We start from the raw sequence: 22,142 nt of genomic DNA, 5'->3' as shown, positions 1-22,142 counted from the left end.
AATAAATCCCAATCTTAAATCCTTTTGTTGGACAAACAAGACTAGCAGACTTGTCCTCAAATTAGGTATGTGCTTTTTCCAATTTGACCAATAAATATGCCTCTTATTTCACACCTCCTGAGTGGCAATGTGCAAGGGCTTGGTAAATAATTTCTCTAGAGATCTGTCAGCAGTGGATACATTCCACCTTCACATGGCAGACCTGCTTGCTTCACTGCATTGGTAGGTTTTCAGAGGTGCTTTGAATAAACCTTCCCCTTCAACTGCAATTGCTTGTAGCTGTAAGTGTGAACCACGTGGATCCAGGCCACAGGACTGAGACCTGAGACACTTGAATTTCCAAGCACTCAGGTTTTGTGCAAACAGTACAGGACAGGATGGATGAGGGTATAGGAATGCCTGTGGAGGATGTTTTGTGTAGGAAGAAAAGAATGAATGTGATACCAAAAAGATTGCCTTTAAAAAAAATCTTAAATCTTCATGTTGTCTCTCAAATGGTGTCCTGGTAACCTATTCAGATTACAATCATCAATTTTTGCCCTTTACTCTTTCCTTTGCCATCTATATCAGATCTTCCAGACATAGTCAGAGCACCACGCTATTGCACACAGCACTTCCTCCTGACTGCATTGCAATGTTTTTGCTGCTTTTTTTTTTTTTTTTTCTTTTTCATTGGACTTGCAGTGCTTTTAACTTTTTAAAACCCTCATAACGGGGATTAACTATTTATCACTATTTTACTTGATGAACAAATATATTGCTGGGATAATGGAGAAACATCAACTTAAGATATTTTGATAAGAGAAACAGTACAAGCCATGTGACCATTCAATTTTTTTTAGCATAGTTTATTAATTTTATAGGAAGGTGCACTTCCTATAGAAGTTATTCTTCTAACTCCCCAAGCAAGCAGATTGTTGCAATACCACCTTTTTTTTCAGTGCATAGCTTCGTTTTCTAGTCTAATACTTCGGTTTTACTTGGCCTGGATTCAAAAATGTTCTGATTTTAGCTTCTTTCCTTTAATCATTACAGTCCCTACTGTAATGATAAACTGGTCAACTCCTATTAACATGGCAACAGTCTTCAGATCAGGCATTTCTTTGCTAGGTGAATATTTTCTAGAGTCCAAGGGATGCTGCGTTACTTACACCCCTCCTTGATTTAATTTGTGGATATATCTCTCTGTCATCACATTTTTCCCTTGGAGTCTAAGCACTATTGACACAAGTACTTTCTCTTTACTTTTTCCTGCATCCAGTCTATTACAGGACTTCCCTCATTCCTCCATAGACTTTGTAGTTTCTCACAACTCTTGGTTCTCAGGTTTTGTGAAAAGGAGGCAGGATGCTGAAGGTTGACAATGAATTTTGGGCTGACTTCTAGTATGTCTTTATATGTAGGTCCTTTGTTATTATTGCTTTTGATTGAAGAGATGTTTCCTCTTAACATCTTATTATATTATGTATGTAGAGTGGCCATGGGGGGAATAAAAAAAAGTAAGAGACTAAAATTTGCCTGGAAACAGGAAAAGCAATGGACTATACAACAGAGAGATGTATTATGTTGTGAAAAGTACAAGATTTAATACTAGTAGTTTAAAAGAAGCTGCAGATAAAGTTGTCTTCCTTCTTATAGAAATCTGAGTCTACAAGCAGCGTGTGTGACATCTTAACAGTAGCAATTGAACCACATGTAGGCTAAAAACACTTCCAGAAAGACCATGGTTTTCCCAGAGGAAAATTTTTGTTGCACTAATGGCTGGCACTTAAAATTAAGGACAGTTTAAGAACTATGGATAAACCTGAATTAGTTATTTCATTAGGAATATTTGTTTTGTAAAGACTGCAAACATACCTGTGATTTATCCTAGATAACTCACACTGAAACTAATAGCTAAGCCTTGATCTAGCGTTTTTTTTGATAGAACAAGAAATAGAGAACTTTTCAGCTTAATTTGAGTGTGGGTATTTCAAAGAGTGTGAGTATTTGCAAACTCAGGAAAAAAAAAGACCTTTTCATTAATCCATCCTTTTGGAAACAGTCATACTAACCCACAACCACATACAAATACAAAAATCCTAATGGGACTATTTTCTTACTAAGCCTGTAATAGTTTACATTCACCTAATGGCCTGGGGTTATAAGCAAACTACTCAATTAGAGAATTTAGGCTGGTTGCCCACATATTTTAGAGCAAATTATCCCTTCTCAAATGCAGAACCCCCTATATAAAATGCCTAAACAGTCTTTCCTGTTAAAAAAGCAAAAATACTATTCCCTAAATTCCCACCTTGAGTCTACTAAGTATTTTTCTTTACGCTAGTGCAGCCATTTTATGGAGAAATATTTGTTTTTGCCTCACATACCTCAATCTAGACCCTTTTGTTGGAATGTTTTTAACCTATCAAGCAGCTAAAAAATGCTAATGCAACTTGGTTTTTTTTCTTCTCAGATTAAAATTTTAAAGAGTGGTTTCCCACTCTCTTTATTGGTGATACTGGAACACAGAGGTCATCTGAAGACTGGGAATTTTGAAGTTTCCAGGATAAGATCTCCCTCTTCTAAGGGCGTTCTGAATTTGAATTATCTTTTAGCAATTACGATTTCTTTTACTTCTTTTTTTAATTTAAAAGAGAGGTTGATGCTTTTAACCTATAAACACCCATTAAAAGTTCCTCACCCTATTATGCCAAACTGCTGCTCTTAATTGTATGCAGCTGGGTGGATCACTGAATTCTCATGTCAAAGACAAAGATTTAAAAAGTACAATTAATTAGGTATCAACTCCTCATAACATACCCGTTTCTGACATGTAGATAAGTGGTTTTCCCCATGTGCTGGGAATTAAAAGTCTCCCTTGCAGTGTTTGACCACAGCAGGGCAAGACCAGCTCAGGCCCAAATTGGGTGACCAGTGCCATGAACCTGGTTTTGGCACCAGTCTGGTTTTGAGGCTGTGGATGAAGGGGTTCCAACCTCTGTTAATCCTGTTCTTCCATGTGTTCTCCCAGTTCACCAAAATGACTTTCTGGGAGATGTAATGTGAGCTGAAGGGACTGTTGGTTGGTGGACGTGTAAGGAGATGAGACACAGATCTTTCTGGAAATGAAAATACTTTATATATGTGCCATGAGTGCTGTCACAGTTATGAGCACCAGTGAAGTGCCCTTTCTCTTGTTTGAGGTCTCTGGGTGAAGAATGAGGGTGGCAGCTCTTACTCTAGGATCTCTCTGAAACTTAGAAAGGCTTGTTCTGCGACTCCTATGAAGAGAGAAGCCTTGTGCTCTACCGTAGAGGTTGTAGATGTCCTTGCACAAAAATCTGGTGAAGTCAAAGAGCTCATGTGAAGACAAAATTTACTTCAAAATATGAAGATGTATGCAATGCAACGTAAGTTAATAACTAAAAAAAACTTTCAATAAAGCAATGAGATAGTGAGCAAAGTTCTGAATGTCCAAAGATGACTTTAGAGCAGATGAATCTTCCATTTTTGACATGTCTAACATTTTCAGTTCTAAGTGCCTCCATTTAAGGCTTCAAGTAGTCTACTCCTAAAAGCCAGAATCTCTGGAATTTCTTCCCTATGACACCCAACACAAGCTGCTGCTTTGGAAGGCATGGGTGTTACAAAATTAGACGGATGGGATAATCTCCTAGGCCAATGCACAGTTCAGATAAGAAAATGCAGGAAAGATAAAAGCATATGCCATCCTTCAAATCAGCTAGTCTTCAAACACTGTGAGGGGCAAGAGTTGGAAGAATAGATTAAAAGTGTCAAATTATTAAGATATGTGTCATGGAATTAGCAGGTTTCAGTCCTGTATTAGGGGTGGACCCTTAGCACTGTGTAGAACCCTAACGAGGTCTGGGGAGGTATGCAGATCAAATATGCCTCTACAACTGATGAGATATTAGGGTATAATTTCATGCAACACTCAAAGAATAGAGAAAGCATAATTTCTAAATTGAGGAAAGAAAATGTTAAAGAACGAAAGATGATGCCAGTGTAATAAAAGCACTTAAGTACAGTGTGAAAAAGCAAAGAATTGTTATAGCTATTTAGAAATTTTAATATAGTGTCAATATTATAGAGATACACTAATTAATTAATTTATTAAGGCATATACTTTTTCTGCTAAAGAAGTGTCTTCAGGAGAGTTTTAAAATCAGTAAGCTGCAGGTGGCTATTCCATTAGCAGGCTGCTCCTTTTGCTTAGGGAAATCAACAAAAGCTATACCAATGCAGAATCACATACTCAAGAAAATTCTTAACATCATCAGAAAAACAATAGGCAAATATACTTCATTTTCTCTAATGGGCTCATTAAGCAGGATTTATTCTATTAAGATAGAATTTCCTTACAAAGAATATGGTAAATTATTTACAAAGCTAAGATTATTATCAAAGTAATATGCAAGTATTTCAAGACTCAGAATGAGACCAGAAATTCTGGAGCAAACTGGGTAAAACCAAAACGCCCAATCTATCCATGTGACAGAATTTGATTAAGTTTAACTGGCTTTTTACTACCATTTCCAATTTGATTTGCCCTACTAAAGCTAAAATTGAACTTCATATACAAAGCTTATGTGGTTATGTTTGTTATTAGCATTGTCTTCCCTGGAGATATTTTGATTTTGTTTAACTGAAAAAATAAACAAGTTAAATGCTGAATTGCCTGGCTAAGACAGTTATATGATGTGGTCTTTTCCTTTCATTATAAAGATTGTGAGTTTTGGGATTCATGTTTAGGAGTTTGTGGTTACTTTACTTTAAATCTAATATCATGGACATATAATGGTTTTGTTCAATGTTCTGCTTTTTTCATATAAAGTTCTGTGTCCTGGCCAATTTATGGCCAGACTTATCCAATAAACAACTTTGTAGGAATGCATTTATGGATGGTTAGAAATATGTGTGGTGCCTGCACTTTTCTCAGCAATAATGTAATAATTCATTTTGACTATTAATTTTGAGCTATATTGTAACAAAAAGGGAAAATAATTTACATACCTCAGAAGTTATTTTCCTAAATTAGGAAAAAACAGGAAAGCACATAGGTCAAGATTAAAAAATACTTAGCAAGAATGAATGAATTCCTCTGCCCTTGACATTTAAACCCCCTTGATTTTTAAAGGTTAGACAATTAGCACTTGCTGAAAATCAGATCCCTTGCAGTATCCTACCTGAAGCCTTTCTGAAAGTTTTCTTGGTAAATCAAAGAGTAGGCAAACAATTCAAATAGTAAAGCCTATTACTTGTCAATGCATATATCAGAGAGGTATAATTTAGTACACTATAAAACAGGAGAGGGTTAACTGTGCTGTGGAAGGTTCCAGGAATCCTAGGATCTAATTTGCTAGCCATGGGTCATTCAAGCATAAAACAGAGACAGCGCCAAACTGTATATATCTTATATTCAGGGAAAGAAACTAAAAGAATCCATCAAGAAGACATCAATAAGACAATACCACTTAATTATCAATGTGTCAAATATTGTTATTTTTCACAGATCTTCTCAGTGTACTATGGAGTTAAAACTCCTGTGAAAATGAAGGGAGCTTGTGATGATTTCAAGAACAAGCTGCTAAGACAGGCAACTAACGATGAGAGTAACTAAGTTTTCATTGTACTTTAGTTTAATAGGTTTGAGATTAGCACCTATCCCCTTTAAAGTGAAGATAATTACATGAATGCGTAAAACTACTGTTCCTCATAAAGAATTTAAGTCACTGAAAAACGTAAAATGTATTACAGCAATTTTTTCTGATTTTCTGGCATGAAAGAACTGATCTAGTATTGATAAATGTATATCACTTAATAAAATAACCCAGATTAACAAAAATAGATTTTGCCCTAAAACAAAAGTCCTAGACTTCACTACATGCTATTTGTATTTTCTAGTAACTCCCTTTATTCTCAACAGGACTCAAATTGATGTGCTGCTTCTGCTGGAAAATCAAGCCTTTTCTAACACATTTTATTCTGGTTTACTTTGCCTACACCCTTAAAGTTTTATTCCAAATTCTTCTCTTTCCTCACGCCTCATCTGCATTTTCCCTTTGACTCATTACACCTTTGCCATTGCCTTGCTTTTCATGGGTTGATTATGGGTCAGTTTACAACTAGAACGTGGAGAGTACCCTGAAATGTGCAATGAACCCCAACACACACTGCTCCAAAAGAGTGTTTTTAAAACTCAAGACACATTAATTTTATCTAAGCACCTCTATGTAGCCAAAGGAGGCTTGAAATTATTTTGAATACTATAATTTGAAGTCATTGGAGTGATTACAGTAGAAGTTCTTGTTTTTGTCCTACTCCTGAATGTATTTAATGAAATAAATTCATTTTGAGAAAGGGAATATTTTGGACATCCTTCTAATATAATTAATTCAAGCTCTGCTTCAGACATTTTTTAGTATGACACACCATGAGAAAATAATTTTTCCTGGGAGTTTTGCACATGACAGTACTGTAATTTCAGATCTTAAATTTTCTAAACTTGAAGCAGTAATAGTTGTAGCAAAGGTTACTCAGTAACTGCAAAATGTTCAAAAATTCTGAACACTTGCAAATTTTGCATTCTTTGAAAAGTTATTTGAAAATCACATACGGAAAGACTAGCAGAGTTTATACCATTAAACATGAACACAAAGCAACTGTTCATTGTCCTTCAGCTTGCAAGACATATATTTGCTTTCAAGGGGAGCCCTAATATTTGTCATCTTTAACTGAAAGAAATCACAGATACTTTTACATGTGGATTTTATTATAAGAATTGGTTTATAAGCCTGCTATTTAACATGATTCTATGAATTACGAACTGTGATTTTATTTCTTTTATAATCTCTGTAGAGCTTGCCATTACTTTTACATGTCTGTGTCTGGCATTATGCACCTTTGAAATTGTGCCAGAAATATTTATTGTCCTATTTCTGGCATTCTGGGACTCTTGGTTCCGTTTGGTTTCCAACCAGAACAAGGCTTATTAGCAGATCCAGTTCTTCATATTTTACTGAAAACAATTTTATATGTAAATTTAATACTTCATTAAAGTAACCTCTTGTAACAATCAGGAGTATGTATGAAATGCATTCAATGTAGGTAATGTTCTATCTACCATTTGAGCAGTTATCAAAAGCAAAATATATGTACTAATTAGAACTTTCCTTCTCATTGCCTGTCTCCTCCAGCTTGACTAATATGAAAGCATTAAAATGCAGTCAGGTTGAGCAGAAATGGGACACCCTCCCTGCACTTGCCTGTGCTCTGCACACACAGGCAGTGCCCTGGAAGGAAGGCTTGCTGCAGTAACAACAGCACATTCTCATTCACCACTTGAATCACATTTACTTGGCTCCAAATTCCACTATTCTTAATCAAGTAAAAATCCTGTTAAGGTCAACAGAAGTTTCATTCAAATGACTTCATAATTTGGCCCTCACTTTGTTGGGGTAGTTTCAACTTTGCCCAGTAGGCACAACCATATTAAAAAGGCTTTTGGAAAGCATTCTTTACACCATTTAGCTTCAAGGAAATAGCTGTCAATAAAATTTAAGGATGTACTTACATGTTTATTGAATAGGAGGAATCTTGTTGGATCAGAACTCTAATTTCTTTAAAGAGCAAACTTCTCCAGGAAGCAAAAATGTAACTGACTTAGGTATTATACAGGTCAAATACTTTTAGTGAGAATAATCACACTTTTATTTGGAAACCAGGTAAAATTGATTTAATTTTTTTTAACAGAACATTGAGTTATTGTTTATATAGTAATTTTTATAACTATAAATATAAATTACTCATTATAGCCATTAAGGGTCAGAAGCTTGAAGTCAAGCCTATCATGGAAGGGGAGGTACTTACACATAAATAACAACTGCTTCTAAAATTTCGTACATGACCTGAAGCATGACTTATCCCAAACAGAGGCAAAACCATCTTTCTGCTTCTCATGTGACAATTTCACACTAGGCTTCTTCTTTTTGTTCATGAGACCTTAATGGCAGAACATATTCACTTCAGTATTTTATGAGAAATCACTTGCCTAATTTATTGTGCCACAAAAACAATCCAAAGTTTAACCATGGTCCTAAACATATTGCCAGAGATGTATAGTACTCAAATTAAGAAGAGCCTCTCATTTCTACTTTATGCTTGATTGCCTTCCAAGTATATGAGGGTATCAACCAAGAGGTTTAAGACACAAAAATTATTTAATTAATTAAATAAATAATTAATTTAATGCTTTTAAATGTTTACATTTGTGACGGAGAAATAATCAGTAAAATAACCATAGAAATAACAACAGTAACCATTGTAATAATAACTAACTACATAGTTATTAAATGTTCTGTAACAATACCAACAGTAACAGCAACAGTAACAGTTGCCATGACAATAACAAAAGTAAGTAGTAGTAATAATAGCAATTTTATTAACCAAAAGCAAAGATCTTAATCACAACAGGAATACTTTATGGAGTGGAAAAGTTGATCTTGGCTTTTTCTGATGACTGTATGCAACTGCTAAGAGATTTTTATATGAGCCTTTCACTTGATATTACACCTTTTGACCTGATGGATTATATACTTCTTTTTGAGGTAATAATTTTCTGGCAAGAGTCACAAGCAAAGGACTTTATGAAAGTGATGGAGCATCCAAATGCCCTATGTGATGAAATACCAAAAGGCTCAAGGAACTGCAGGCAACTGTAAGAATACAGACATCTGAGTACTCCAAATGCTACAGTTGGATCAGAACATCAAAAGAAACATATACTATTACATATGAGAAATTAAATCAAAACTAGAATATCTTTCCCAGTGCTGTTGTTGTAGAACACATTTTTGAAGCACATCTTCTCAAAATATGTCACTGAAGTCACCTCAGCTTAGGAGTTCCACCTTTTTTGTATGCTCTGAAATTATTTGAATGTCAGAAATGAAGCACAATGTATTTGGTTAATCCAATGTTGAGCTTTCTCACAGCTACCAATTTATATTAGCCTTCAGGCCTCAACTCCTTCCAGCTCAGCAATTCCTTTTACTAGGGCTCTATCTGTCCCTTGTAATATAAGCAATTTTATCTTGCTCTTTTCACAGTCCCAGTCCTAACTGGAACTTGCAACAAAAAAAGACAAGAAAATAGTTTGGAGTCATCATAATCAGTCACATCAGTGAAGAGCTAAGTAGAGGCTTTTTTTATTACAGATATGCCCCCACAAAATTAATGAATTCCATACATATTTCCTTGCATTGATAAAAAATAATTTCTTCCTATATTGCTTTTCCACACATATTATAAATAAAATACACACAAACATAATTACATTTTCCCCAAAGCTGAATTACATAGAACATTCAAAAATGTGTGTCAGTTACTATGTGTGTGTTATATATGAAATACCAGCAAGCACCAATTCCGGTCAAGATGTAGAGAAAACAGATTCCAGGCCTCAAGATACGTGGTCCAATGTTGACCAGATTAAATTTTGGTGTCTACTAACACCAGTGGCTGTGGTACCTTCCACTGAGGATGCATGTCAGGATGCTGCAGCCACCCAAACCTGGCACCACCTTTATTCTACCAGTGGTGGCAGAGCTGAGGTGGAGAGCAGAGCTGAGGAGAGCCTGGATTGTGCCCCTAAGAGCTTGAGACTGCGTCCCTAACAGCTTGGGCTTGTGTCCCTAACAGCTTGGGCTTGCTTTAATCACTGAGGTGCCCACAGGGCATGAGGAAATGGCCTGGAGTGAAGGTGAGGAAGTGGCCTGGAGTGAAGCTGTGCTCTTGAGGAGTCCCCTGTGGTGTACAGCAATGAGCCCAGAACGGCCAAGGCGCTCCAGGTAACTGGGGTACCCCAGTTTCAGCCTGAGCAATGCAATGTACAGCAGCACCTAATTCCCAGTGACTGGGATGTGAAAGAAATGGTGAGATGGCACAGAGTACAGTCACAGTGTGGGGAGTGAAGCTCGTGCTCTTTAGGTTATGTACATACCTTCATCTGCTGCAATCCACTTGCAGTGTAAACAAAGGTTTTGTTTCTCCATCTAAAACTCCCCAGCATCCACATGGCCTCACCAGCCAGAGAAGTCCAAAAGTGTCCATTTTAAATAAAAAACCTCAAGTAAATACAACTTGGCAACACTAAGTTCCTCTTAACCAGGCAGCATTATCCAAATGATGTACAGACCCATATTTTTATTTAGAAAAATAAATTGGACTACTAGGCTACATATATTGATAAAAAACAGGAATGCTACAAATGTTACCATGGAAAAACTTCTCAATAGCAGTCTTAGGGTGAGAGACCAAAACATTTTAAACTAAGCTTACTGTTTGATTTTTAAAATAAGTTGATGGTTTAGTGTTCTGCATATAGAGGGACTGAAAGTGCTAAATGCTGCCTATGATGCTGGGGGAAATTCTGAAGATGTACTCTGCTGCTAAAGTGGTTAGACAAAGTCAGGTTAAACGCTAATCCCACTGATAATGAAAGATTTTGAAGGGAATCTATTTAAGAGTTTTAAATACTCTGTAGGGGGCAGTTTTGAACCAGATTAATGAAAATTTTAAGCTGGCTGATTCAAAATTATGTTTTATACTCAATTTTACTATCCTCAGCAGCTATATGGGCATAATTTCTTTTTTTTTTAAAGGTAGATCTTGGTGCTTAAGCAAACAGGAAGTTGCATGCTATTGCAGCTGAGAGGCTTATCTGCATGTAAGGCTCAGTAATGATAGCTAACAATGCTTTTTTTAAACTAGTAGTTACGGAGATCCACAACTGAATAGCAATGATTAGAACTTCATGGCAGAGGCCTGCATAAAAGCCAGCTCTGCAAAAAGGCCCAAGGACAGAAGTAGAGTTTGGGATCTCCTTCACAATTCTGGTTCAGTCCTGAACTAGGAATCACTTTTGTTGTGACTTGAAAGTATTTATGACATTTCTGGAAAAAAGAAAAAAAAACCCAAAAAATGTAGCAGATTCTTGGAAACACTAGTATTGCCTGCAGCATTTCCAAATGCCTTTAAACATGGTATCCTCATTATTTGCATTTATTTTAAGTGGCTATCATGCTAGACTATGGAAAAAGATGTCAGCACACTTCAATGTGTTAGCTTAAAAATTAAGATTTAAATCAGTGTCTCTCCAGCAACACACTACTTTGAAGTATCAAAGTCAGAAGTGGACTATTGATCTGAAACAAAAAAGACAGATATCCTCTCAGCAACGTGATAGTCATTGTTACAAGGATTTAAGTAGAAGTGGCTCTAGAGTGCAACGTGAAGAGTAGGAGAGGCTCAGTCATGGAGTCTTTTTTCCACTGGAAAGGAAGGAACAGTCTAGGCCTCAATGAGAAAAAAGAAGTTGTATATGTAGGTGAGCTCTGTAATCGATAGCAGAGTATTTCCAGCAGAGTCAGTGGCTCTCCATTGATCCCCATCATTTTGATTTGAACGAAGTGTCTTGAAGCCAGTTCTAAACCATGATTCACAGCTAAAGGTATTACTTATCTGATACTGTAATCATGTGAGCAGCAGGATTCACACTGAGCACTGGTGGGAACTAAACAGATCAACTTGCCAACGTCCAGACAAAGAATGAATGCTTGCAGATGATCAGACTCAGCGGCTCTACCACTTAAAGCTTGAAGCTGATTGTGTTGCCTGGACAGGTGGTGGGATATCTTTTTTGTCCTTTACTGGCCTAAAAGCTTTTCCCATTCTTTTTGAGTTCATGTACAGGGTCTGGCTGGGATGAAGTAATTTTCTTCACAGCAGCCCATATTCTGCTGTGTTTTGTATTCTGTGACTAGAACAGCACAGCTGACACAGCAATGTTTGGGCCATTGCTGAACAGGCCTTGCACAGCATTGAGGCTTTACCTTTTCTCATGCTCTGCTCCCTTAGAGAATAGGCAGGGGGTAGGAAACAATTTTGGGAGGGGAAACAGCCAGGACAGCACACCCAAACTTGCCAAGAGGATATTCCATACCACATAATGTCATTCTCAGCAAGAAAACTGGAATTGCAGAACAAGAAGGTGGGAAGGGGCTTTGTCTTCCAGAATCATCAATTGCTGGAAGACTTGCTGGGCACCAGTCTGCTTGTGGGAGGTGGTTAGTTATTTCCCTTGCATCACTTTTCCTTTCATTCACTTACTAAACTTTTCTTTAACCCAACCCATGAACTCTCTGGCTTTTCCTACTATGTCCCCCATCTTCCTGAGGGGGAAGGAGCAGGAGGTTGTGTGGGTGTTTACCTCCTGACCAGGGTGAACCAACTCAGCTGGAAAAACCCCAACATTTGTAGGCTGTATTATGATGCACTGTTACATACAACAAGTTCAACAATGCGGGCCAGCTGAAGATGTACAGCTTTTGTATAGGAATTTTTACTACAAGGCACTTGAAGGACTTTCTTCCACATCTGCATATGCACTTCTGTTACTGTAGTGGTAAAACTTCTGAACGGGGCATTTCAGAAACACAGTGGAAACAGAGCAAGCATTTACTCTCTGTTCCTGCGTCCTTTCGGCATGAGGCAAGGGATGGGAGCCAGCGACGTAAGAAAGCTGGCGGAAGTACAGCACCAAAGGAGAGGTGTTGTACTTGTGATTACAGTAATAGCATTTAAGGAAATTCAGAGTTCTGCTTCTCTCCAAAGGCCCATGCCGACTGGAAGGGGCCGGTGAGAGCAGCCCTGTGCTGTGACCCTGAGGGGACTCCGCGCCTGCCCGCAGAACACACACGGCGGCTCTTTCTCAGCCCTGCTTCACCGGCTGAACACCGCTGTCAGGAGGCCTGCAAACCTCCACACGACAGTCTGGCCCTCACGTTCCTCCGTTTTTGCCTTAAAACACCTTTATTTTCTGTAACAGAGAACAGCGGGAGCCGCAGGAAGATGGTGAGCGCCTTCCGACACCGCCCGCTTGGACTTGGCTGGGCAGAGCCGCCCGGGACACCGCCCGGGCCGGGCCGCGAAGCGCGGCGGGAGCAGCGCATCGGCATGTCACGGTACGGCCGGGTGTGGCACGGTACGGAGCGGCACGGCCGGGTGTGGCATGGTACGGAGCGGCACGGCCGGGTACGGCACCGTACGGAGCAGAGCGAGCAGCGGAGCGAGCGTTCGGGCACAGCAGCCCCGCCCAGCCCGGCCCAGCCCCGCCGCAGCGCGGCCCCGCCCCGCTCCAGCGCGCCCCGCGGCAGCGAGGCGCTGATTGGCTGCCGCGCCCGCGCGGGGCCTGGTGGGAGCAGCGCCCGGGCGCCGCGCTCCTCCTGCGGCGGCGTTGGCGGCGGGCGGGATGCGCGGCCCGGCCCGCGGCAGGTACGCGATGGCGCGGGATGCGCGGCCCGGCCCTGCGCCCAGCGGCTCCGCGGTGGGAGAGGGGCGCGGGGTGGCGGGTGAGGGGCGCCCGGCGCTCCCCATAGGAGTACTCAGGTGCCGGCCCCGGGGCACGAAGCGGAGCGGGGCGGCAGGTGCCCCCTCCCTGTCCCTGTCCCTGCTGGCCGCGGAGCAGCGGGGCGGGGCGGGCCGTGGTGCAGCCTTGGCGGAGGAAGCCCCCGGGTGCGGGGAAGGACGGCGGGCGCCCTGGGCGGAAGCGGGGAGCGGCGCGGCTGTGCCGGCCGGGGAGCCGGGGGCTCCGCTGAGCTCGGGCAGCGCCTCCCGGCCCGCCGGGCCCGGCGCTGGCCGCCCCTCGCGCAGGCTGCAGGGGTTGGGTTTCAAAAAAGAGCGCCTGACCCTCCCACTTCTCGCTCCGGCGCTGTGCAGTCCGTGTGGGAACTAATTTGCGTTTTTAATTAAGGCTCTACAAAACATAGGAGGTCTGTGGGATGCTTCCGGGCGGAAAGAGCCGAAAATGAGGTTTAAATAGAAAAAAGTTTAGTATTTTGTTGTAACTGAAGCGTCCTAGGACAGGCTAGCAGTAGGTGGTGGGTGATGCTCCTGGTTTGGTTTTGCTTGTTTCCTTGTCCGCGGCAGTCAGCTGGAGAAACTTTTTATGGTCCCAGTGGAAGTTTCTGAGGTCAGTAAATTTTGAGTAAGCTGTGAGCAGAACTAGAGATTCAGTTTGAAAAGCAGAATTTGTGTTCTTTTTAGTGGTAAATATCTAAAAATACTTTCAGGAAGTGGAATTACTAAGTTTGCAGAAAAGACCTATTTCAAAAGCATTGTCCATTCCTTAGGGGAAGAAATCTGTCTGACTGTGTACAAGGCCTTGATTACAAGTTTCTAACTTCATTTTTTTTCTTGTAGTATGTCTTCTCTTGATGTTATTCAGTCTTGAATTTTAGCATGTCAGTTATTAAAATTTACTTGGGAGACTGAGTTTTGGAGAAGTTTTAATCTTTAAAACATTAAGAAGTCTGAAGAAATTTGAGACTGACTTGATAAAAGTGTAATGAGATCATGAAGCTATTTTCTCCACCTGTGTGGATGGGTGTGGATGACTTAGTGGATTTATGCCTCATTCAAAGGAGAAGCTTTTTCTGCTCTGGTCTCTTAGTCTGGCACTTCTGCTTTTTAATAAATAACTTAAATGTTTTGGGAGTAGAGGAGCTGCTAGAAATATTTTTTTGAGAGAGTCAGGTAATGAAATTGATAATAGTGTTTTCTTAAGCTTCTCTGTTCAGTGTTTTTAATGCTTCTTTTGTCTGTTTTAAGCCTAGGACATGTTGCAGCTATCTTACATGTGTATTGCATCAGTGATAACATGTGTGGAAATAAGTCCAACTGCTCTCCTGCTTAGTCAGTGAAATGCACAGCTCTGTGCTAGAGTGCAGTCTTCAGAAGGGAAAAGTCCTATGCAATAATTTGTTGTTTAGATCATGGCGAGGAAGTAACTTGTGGATGATCTCTTGCCGTGAAGAGTAGGATTGCTATGAGTGTTAGCTATGTGGAGTGGCAAGTGAGGAGGAAGGAGGAGAGTTTGAAGCAGTTGAAGACAATTTGTGTTGCCATGTCAAGAAGAAGAGAGGGGAAGAGGGAAAACGTCTGAGGCACTCCGTAGTAATCATAGAAAATTTTCCACCTCCTCACTGAGGATTCAGTGACTGAACTGTAAATATGAATCTAGTGGCCCTAATCCTTAATCCTAATACCTCTTTGGGGAAGGTTTTTGGTAGTATTGCAGACTAGCAGAGCAGCATCTGTAAAGCCTGTCATCATCACAGCTCCTGTAAAATCAGATGCATAGTGACACTTGTCGAACCTGTTTCTCTTCCAAGTGTTTACCAGATATTAAAAAAAACCCTGTGTAGCAATAGCACTGTGAATGTGTTATTGCTGTAAGCCAGAGTCACCAGTAGCTCATGGACAATTTGTTCCCAAAAGATCCTCTAACACTTCCAGTGGAGAGGTTCTCAAACTATGGTTTGGAGTAAAATGGCACACACAAAGGCCATGTGAGCATCTCTGTGTTTCTCTATGTCCACAACTGAGAGCCACCATTGCTCCTAAGGGCAGTGGCAATGATGGGGAAACAAGCTAGATTTGGGAGCCTTGTGCTGACTTTACAGACTTCTCGACTGGCTATTTGACACAGTATCCTTATTGCAAAGCAATGTAAAAGCTATCTATGTCTGTGGAAATATCTGGGAAGAAAGTGTAGGCTCAGACCTGCTGCAATACCTGTCATGCAAAAGCTTGCCTGGATCTGCAAAGTCACAGTTGTGTAAAATTCTTGGTGTTAGATTGTGTGTTAAAAAAAAAAAAAAGACTGCTGTTTTACTGAGGTGAGTTGCTGCAGTAGTGATTTTTTTGAGAATTTGTTAAAGTCCATGGGGTACTTGCTTTTTCTATATCTCACCCCTTTGTGCTCCTAATTTGGCAGCAACAGAGCCAGTTTGCCCATCTCTTCTAGCTTTGTTCTCGTGGCATTTCTGATATGGATTTTCTTATCTTTAAGGGTTGGTTTCTGAAACCAGTAGGGCCTATAGTTCTGAAGTCCTTGGCTTTCTTAAAAGGTGAGGAGGTTACCAGACTACAGGAGTGCTTGTGCTAGTGAGCAGTGCATATCCTATACATACTGAATTGCTCTAGCGGCCTCAGACAATTTGAAAACAAATTTGGATTGAAATGTATCTTTCCGTTTTTGGCCGAAGGAAACTTATTAAGAAAGATAATGATCACTTCTATTTCTGTCTAGCTAAATCAGTGCTTTGTTTTAATAAGTGTTAGTGTTTCATTCCAGAACGAAAAAGGTTTGAGTCCTGGTTGGGATTGAGCATTAGTTTACTGTCATGGTTGTTTTGAACTGATTACTTTTTTTTTGTTAAATAGGTGAAAAACTTGTATATTAAATGGATGGAGAGAAAGTCTGCCATGCTAAGGTTCAATTGATTCAACTGTCTTCTAATTGGAAATTGCTTCAATTTTGTTTCAGGAGGTTAGACCCAGATCATCAAATTAGTGTTGTTCATGGGTTCTAGGTTTGTGTAGGGTGAGGTGAGCTGCTCTTGCCCCTTTGGAATTGTTTTAGGGTCATTTGGTGTGCTGATGACTGGGTTGTGAGTTGTGCAGGGAAGACCTGACAGTGTAGTGCTTTTGTATAGCAAGTGAAATTTTTAAAACTGATTCTTTGAACTTAAAACTGAGCACACAACATATTCTTTTTGATGAGAGCATGAAAAAGAAATAGATTATTTGAGAGATTTTCTCATGAACAGGATGGTATGTTAACAGGGTGTTAATGCTGAATGCCTAGAGTTGCAACTAAAAAGGAATACTGAGTTATGCTTAGGGGCAGCAGAGGAAATAACTGGAAATCAGTATCTTAAATAATTGTGCCCAATACTAAGCTTTTAAAATTGTTTTTCTGCTGGAGTATTTTGGTGGCTCTTTTTGCAGTTCATTTGTGTCTGTATTTTTGAGAACTCCCTGCTAGTTAAGTATTTCCAGAAAATAACTTCGGCCACATCTGGGCTGATAAACTGACTTACAGGGTGGCTATGAATCAGAAAACTGAATTTAAAGATAGCACACAGGTAGATAGGTAGACATAGGTGGATAGCTTTATAAGTATTTTGATAAGATGTTGAAATGAATTTGAGAATCTTTGATTATGTTGTTAGATTACTCCTAAGTGCTTAATGCTTTATTTCTAGCTGTGATTTCTTGTAGAAGATTGACAGCTCTGCCAACATTTGTCCACAATAGAAGATGGGTGGATTAATTTCAAGATGGAGGGTAAGTAACATTGTATAACAATGTAATAACCTTTAGTCTGGAAGATGGGAGTATCTAGGACATGTTGACTATTAATGCTGGCTGAATGATAGTGCTGAACTTTTCCTGTGAGTATGTCACTTAAAAGTCCAGTAGTGAGAGATACAATGACCAAAAGTATTCTCTGCTAAATTACCAAGCTGTGAAACTCTGCTGTTGTGCCTCATTTCCTTTGGATTACCAGTCTGACACTGGCTTGATTAACTTAAAACCGTATTTTTTTAACTCTTTCTGTAAATCTAAATACTTTTGTTGTGCATCATTGGAATAGAAACTGCAGCATCTGTGACTTGAAAGGTTGGTGACCTAGATAAAAATGGGTATGTGCAGAATACATTTCTGGCTGTTTTAACAAATGGTTTGGTAGCTACTTACTCCTGCACAAGTCTGTCTTTTCTATCTGCTTTTATTGGTTGTTGAGTGGTATGCTGACTTTATGAGGAAGAATACGTGTGAGGTTTTTGACTACTCTCCGGGCAGGTGTGAGTTGCTTGAGTCTAGGTTTGCCTTTGCTTATTAGCAATTGACTGCAGAGTCTTCCATACAAAACTCCATTAAAGGTGAAACTTCAGGTGGAGTGTCAGTTTCATGTAATAGAAATTCACTTTCAGGGTGATGCAGTTTGAGCTATGGCTTTTGAATTTGTAGTGTGAAGGGTGAGGAAAGATTGTGGCTTGATAATTCTCAGAAATTAGGGAAGATTTCCAGAAGGTGGATTTCCAGTTGCTTCTATAGGGAATTTTACTGATGGTGACAGCCCTTATTTGCAGTTGCTTATGATTTATTTACACCATGTGTCCTTATATGGAATGAATAGTAATAAAAAGCTGGAGTATTCAGATTAGGGCTTCCTCTCTATATTCTCTGTGTTTTGCCTATTTCTGCTGCTCATCAATTCTGTTCTTGTTTTGCTTTCCACCTACACATTCATTATTGCTGTAGAAGCATTATAGATTTTCATTTTTTGTGATGTAGGAGAGGAGCTTTCAGGTTAGAGTAATGCCAGCTGTAAAATAGTCATTCATTACAGTCCTTTCTATTTGTCACACTAAAGTAGGAAAACTTCTTACCTTAATGTAAAATAGATAATTTATTAATCTATTATGAATATGTCTTTTTGTTAGGAAACGGTTAATGTACAGTAATCCACAAAATACTGAGCTTTTAAAAGTGAGATTAATATTCTTGTTCTTTCCCTTGTAAGCAGGCAAAGCCTTCCACTGTAGAAGTATTAGAAAAAATAGATAAGGTATGTTTTTGCTTTTTGGTGTTTTCTTTGATTTTTTTTTTTTTTTAGAAATATATGTCCTTTTTGTTGGCCATGTATTTCTCTCACATTAGGTAAAATACTGTCATGAATTTTAAATTATTTTGGTAATTTTTCCAGTGGTAGAAATTCTGCATATCAGAGGATTTGTTATAATTTTTCCCCTTACTGTTTAGTCATTTAAAAAATACTAATACTGTATAACAGATAGTGAGAAACTGCTAACTAGGGTAAGTATTTAGAGAGCCTGAAATGGGAATGAATATGAAGCTGCCTCGATTACACAATTCAGTTTTAACTGTTTAAGTCCCATGTAAAGGAAAATGTCACTAATGTAAAGTTCCATTCATCAGGTTGATAAGAAAAGCTTCAATGTATGGTTTTATGTATAGAAGTTGTAACTGTGGTGGTACTAAGTAAGATCAGGGGCAGAATAACTGGATAGGTAGTTCAGTAATCAATTGTGATTTTTCACCAGCATTTGTGACAGATGTCTGTACTCTGTGGGGAAATTAACTGTTTTGAAATATGCTGTTGGTATTTTTCTTTTCCTTTTAATGGAGCTGTGAGTACTTCTGTTGTCACTTGAAATACAGTCAGAATGTTTAACATAGCAGAGCACTGCTCCATCACTTATTAATGTACCATCATACAGATGTTCATGATTTCACTCTTAATGTGAGGAAAGTACTGAAAGGAAAACAAGTAAAATGGTGGAGAGCTTCCAGCAGTTTGCCATGTTAGTAGAAAAGTGTCAGAGGCATTTAACATTCCACAGGTACCTGATGAAAGCTTTAGAATGCTGAGTATGGTTAGTAGTGACTTATGTTATAGTAAAGACTGCCATTCATAAGATACTGGTATTTTTCACTTGTCCCAGATATACTAATGCATTACAAATGTGAAAAAATGCTGATTTTTAACTTTTCTTACCAATTGCTAATGAGGTGCAAGTGGCCCATATCACAGCCTTATTAGTATGGAGTATTTATGCTATGAAAGTTATCTTTGGGCAAATATTGTCATTTATCCAAGAGCTGCTTGACTTTTCTAATCAAGTGTCAGACTGATAGGGCTGATTTTAGCAAACATTTAAAGGCAGCTCAGTAAAACCTCTTACTAATTTTGCTAATAAGGCTGAACCCTGTTTATTTGCAGGAAATACAGACGTTGGAAGAATTTAGAGAAAAAAATCAGAGGCTACAGAAACTATGGGTTGGAAGGCTTCTTCTCTACTCCTCACTTCTTTACCTTATTACTTGCTTAATTGTGTATTTGTGGTGTCTTCCTGATGAATGGACAGCAAGGCTGACAATGACACTTCCATTTTTTGCATTTCCATTGATGTAAGTAAATATGCCTTTTTTATTTTATAACTGCTGTCTCTTTGATGAAAGCAGATGGAAAATACATCTCAGCAGGGGTTTGGGTTTGCTTTGACAATCCTTGAGATGTCATAACTTGCTGAATTTTTTCTTCTAAAATAGATCCAAGTAGTTAGGCAGATTCTTTGAGGGAAATGTCTCTCGTGGGTCTGGATTTAATATAGAGCTAAGTCTTATCATCGACAGATAATAGCATCTAAAGTTACTTGGCTTATCAGAATTATACTGGGGCTAGAGAGCTGTGTCTGAGCAGCTGTAAGGTAATGTAGTATAAGCACGAGGGTTTTATTTTTGCTGTATTTCTTGGGTTTTATTTTTACTGCAATTTGAGAAGTAACATTACTATTCAGAAGTAACCAAAGGTATGTCATCTACATGTAAAATGTAGTGTATAAACCTGGGAAAAATACAAGAATGAATGGAGAAACTTCATGTGTTAGGTGACTCTTAAAACAGAATGGACTTGAAAAGTTGTCACCCTAAGTGTGTTGAAAACTACTTTTACATAATTAGCTGTTTTCCGGGTAAATCATTGACTGTTTTCTTCAACAAGAAAATATACAGACTTCATTGTATGTGAACTGGAGAAAGTATTACTACATATTTGTTCCACTGAGCTGATTGGCTGCTTATCCTGATGAGTGGCTTTTGTTGTCTAAGGAATCCACTTTCCTAAAAGTAACAAGAAGGGCTCCCATCTCACTGAACAGCTGCTTTGCAGCCTCCCCTTCCTCCAGACCATCAGCAGGGTGAGAGCAGCCTACTGAGCATCTTTCCTACTGGGAAAGCATGAGGAGCACAGTGCATTTACTGATTTGCTGAAATGATCATAAGTACTTCCATTTGTACAGCACCTTTGTGTGAAGGCATGGTTTGTAGATGCCCTAGCTTTAGACTTGAAAGGCAAAGTAAATATTTGAGGCTTTGCAGGTTTGATGAGTGTGGGTCAGCATAACGTAACACATGGAAAACCCCCCAGGTGAAGATGGTGTTTGTATGTCATACTGCATTATCCATAATGCACTGATACGCTGCTGTTGTGGACTCCTGTGGAGAAAATACATGGGCAACAGGATCTTGACTGGAAAGGATTAATATAGAAATTAGAGCTCAAATTAATCTTTGGCAGCAATATGAATTAATTTTGTTCTTAAGGACAAGCATTTCAGTCTTTGTTGTTAATGTGTGAGGCTTGCTCATGCTGATGGGAAAGGCTTGTAAAAGAGGAAGTATTACCAGCCTCCTTTCACATAGGTGTGTTAGAATTAGTGTAGAAATGAAAGCTTTTATTATTGAAGGTGATGGCTTCTAGTGCTGTGGTTTGAATTTACATGTTGGACTTTTATTCTCTAGTTTGTCTTCCAGTTCTGCTTATTTTTCTCAAGATAGCTCTCTGTACAATTCTGATTTAGATGTCAGCTTACTAGCACTTAGAATCAGTCTGTTGTTCTCTTATGACTTGCAACTGTTTATCAGATTTTTTTTTCCTTAAGCTATTCCCCTTCAGTGTTTTTTGGCAGATATGAATGGCAAGCAGCTGCCAGCTTGTCTTCGTTCTCGGTCAAGAGGTGACTCCATGCTGAATGCCTGGTGCCACCCAGTAATAGCTCTAGAGATTTTTCAGACCTAATCAAACTGGAGTGTGTCTGCCTTTTCCAGCTTGCAGTCAGTCACCAACTTATTTCTGCCTTAGGTCAGTCCCTCAGGGTCTCAGCAAGTTACTGATATTGGTAGAGCAAGTTAAGTTTCAGGAATATAACTTCATTAATTTTAAATGTGTATGGAAATGCCTGAAAAGTTGAAGTATGTTAGCATTTTAGAAGGAGGCTCTTCTTGAACTGATTTTTATTTGAATTAGTTTTAATTTGCATGTTCTGATTTTCAAAGAAATATATTTTCTTTTTTGTAAAATTGGTTGAAATGATCTGCTATTAAACTTTTGTCTCGGACTTCTTACAGAGGAAATGCTTTTTTATTTCATGATGTCTGACTTAATATTGAGAATACAGCTTTAGGTAGAAGACTATTAAGCATACATGTAAAAAGAAATAATGCTTTTGCCTGTGTAACAAGGTATTTAAGGCAATTAAAACCCTCTAAACATTTATTTCTTCTGGTACTTTAGAAAGACACATTTTGTGTTGTGTAAGCAGATAAAGCCACCTGTATTATTAGATCAGTTATTATAGCACACCTGAACATGGAATACTTAAACTTCTTTGTTTCTCTTACCTTGGATAGGCTGCTCTCAGATTCTG

At 38.9% G+C, this 22,142-nt stretch overlaps 1 protein-coding gene across 3 annotated transcripts in view; it reads left to right on the top strand.

Moving 5' to 3' along the window:
• The first annotated feature begins 13,266 nt into the window (after positions 1-13,266).
• LNPK (lunapark, ER junction formation factor) overlaps positions 13,267-22,142 on the top strand; it is a 49,119-nt gene continuing 40,243 nt past the window's right edge. For 2 of the 3 annotated variants that reach the window (XR_005257535.1, XM_038142247.1), the window contains exons 1-4: positions 13,267-13,335; positions 17,112-17,193; positions 18,437-18,481; positions 19,658-19,845. Coding sequence is in view for 2 of the 3 variants with exons in the window: in XM_038142247.1 (XP_037998175.1) it covers positions 17,167-17,193; positions 18,437-18,481; positions 19,658-19,845 (260 nt within the window). In the remaining variant the exon portion in view is untranslated. The remainder of the gene's footprint in view (positions 13,336-17,111; positions 17,194-18,436; positions 18,482-19,657; positions 19,846-22,142) is intronic. The other variant, XM_038142248.1, reaches the window with a different exon arrangement.

Source organism: Motacilla alba, chromosome 7, assembly GCF_015832195.1.
Source record: "Motacilla alba alba isolate MOTALB_02 chromosome 7, Motacilla_alba_V1.0_pri, whole genome shotgun sequence".
Taxonomy (NCBI): domain Eukaryota; kingdom Metazoa; phylum Chordata; class Aves; order Passeriformes; family Motacillidae; genus Motacilla; species Motacilla alba.
The sequence above is the reverse complement of the archived record's forward strand: the minus strand, read 5'-3'. Positions and strand labels throughout refer to the sequence as shown.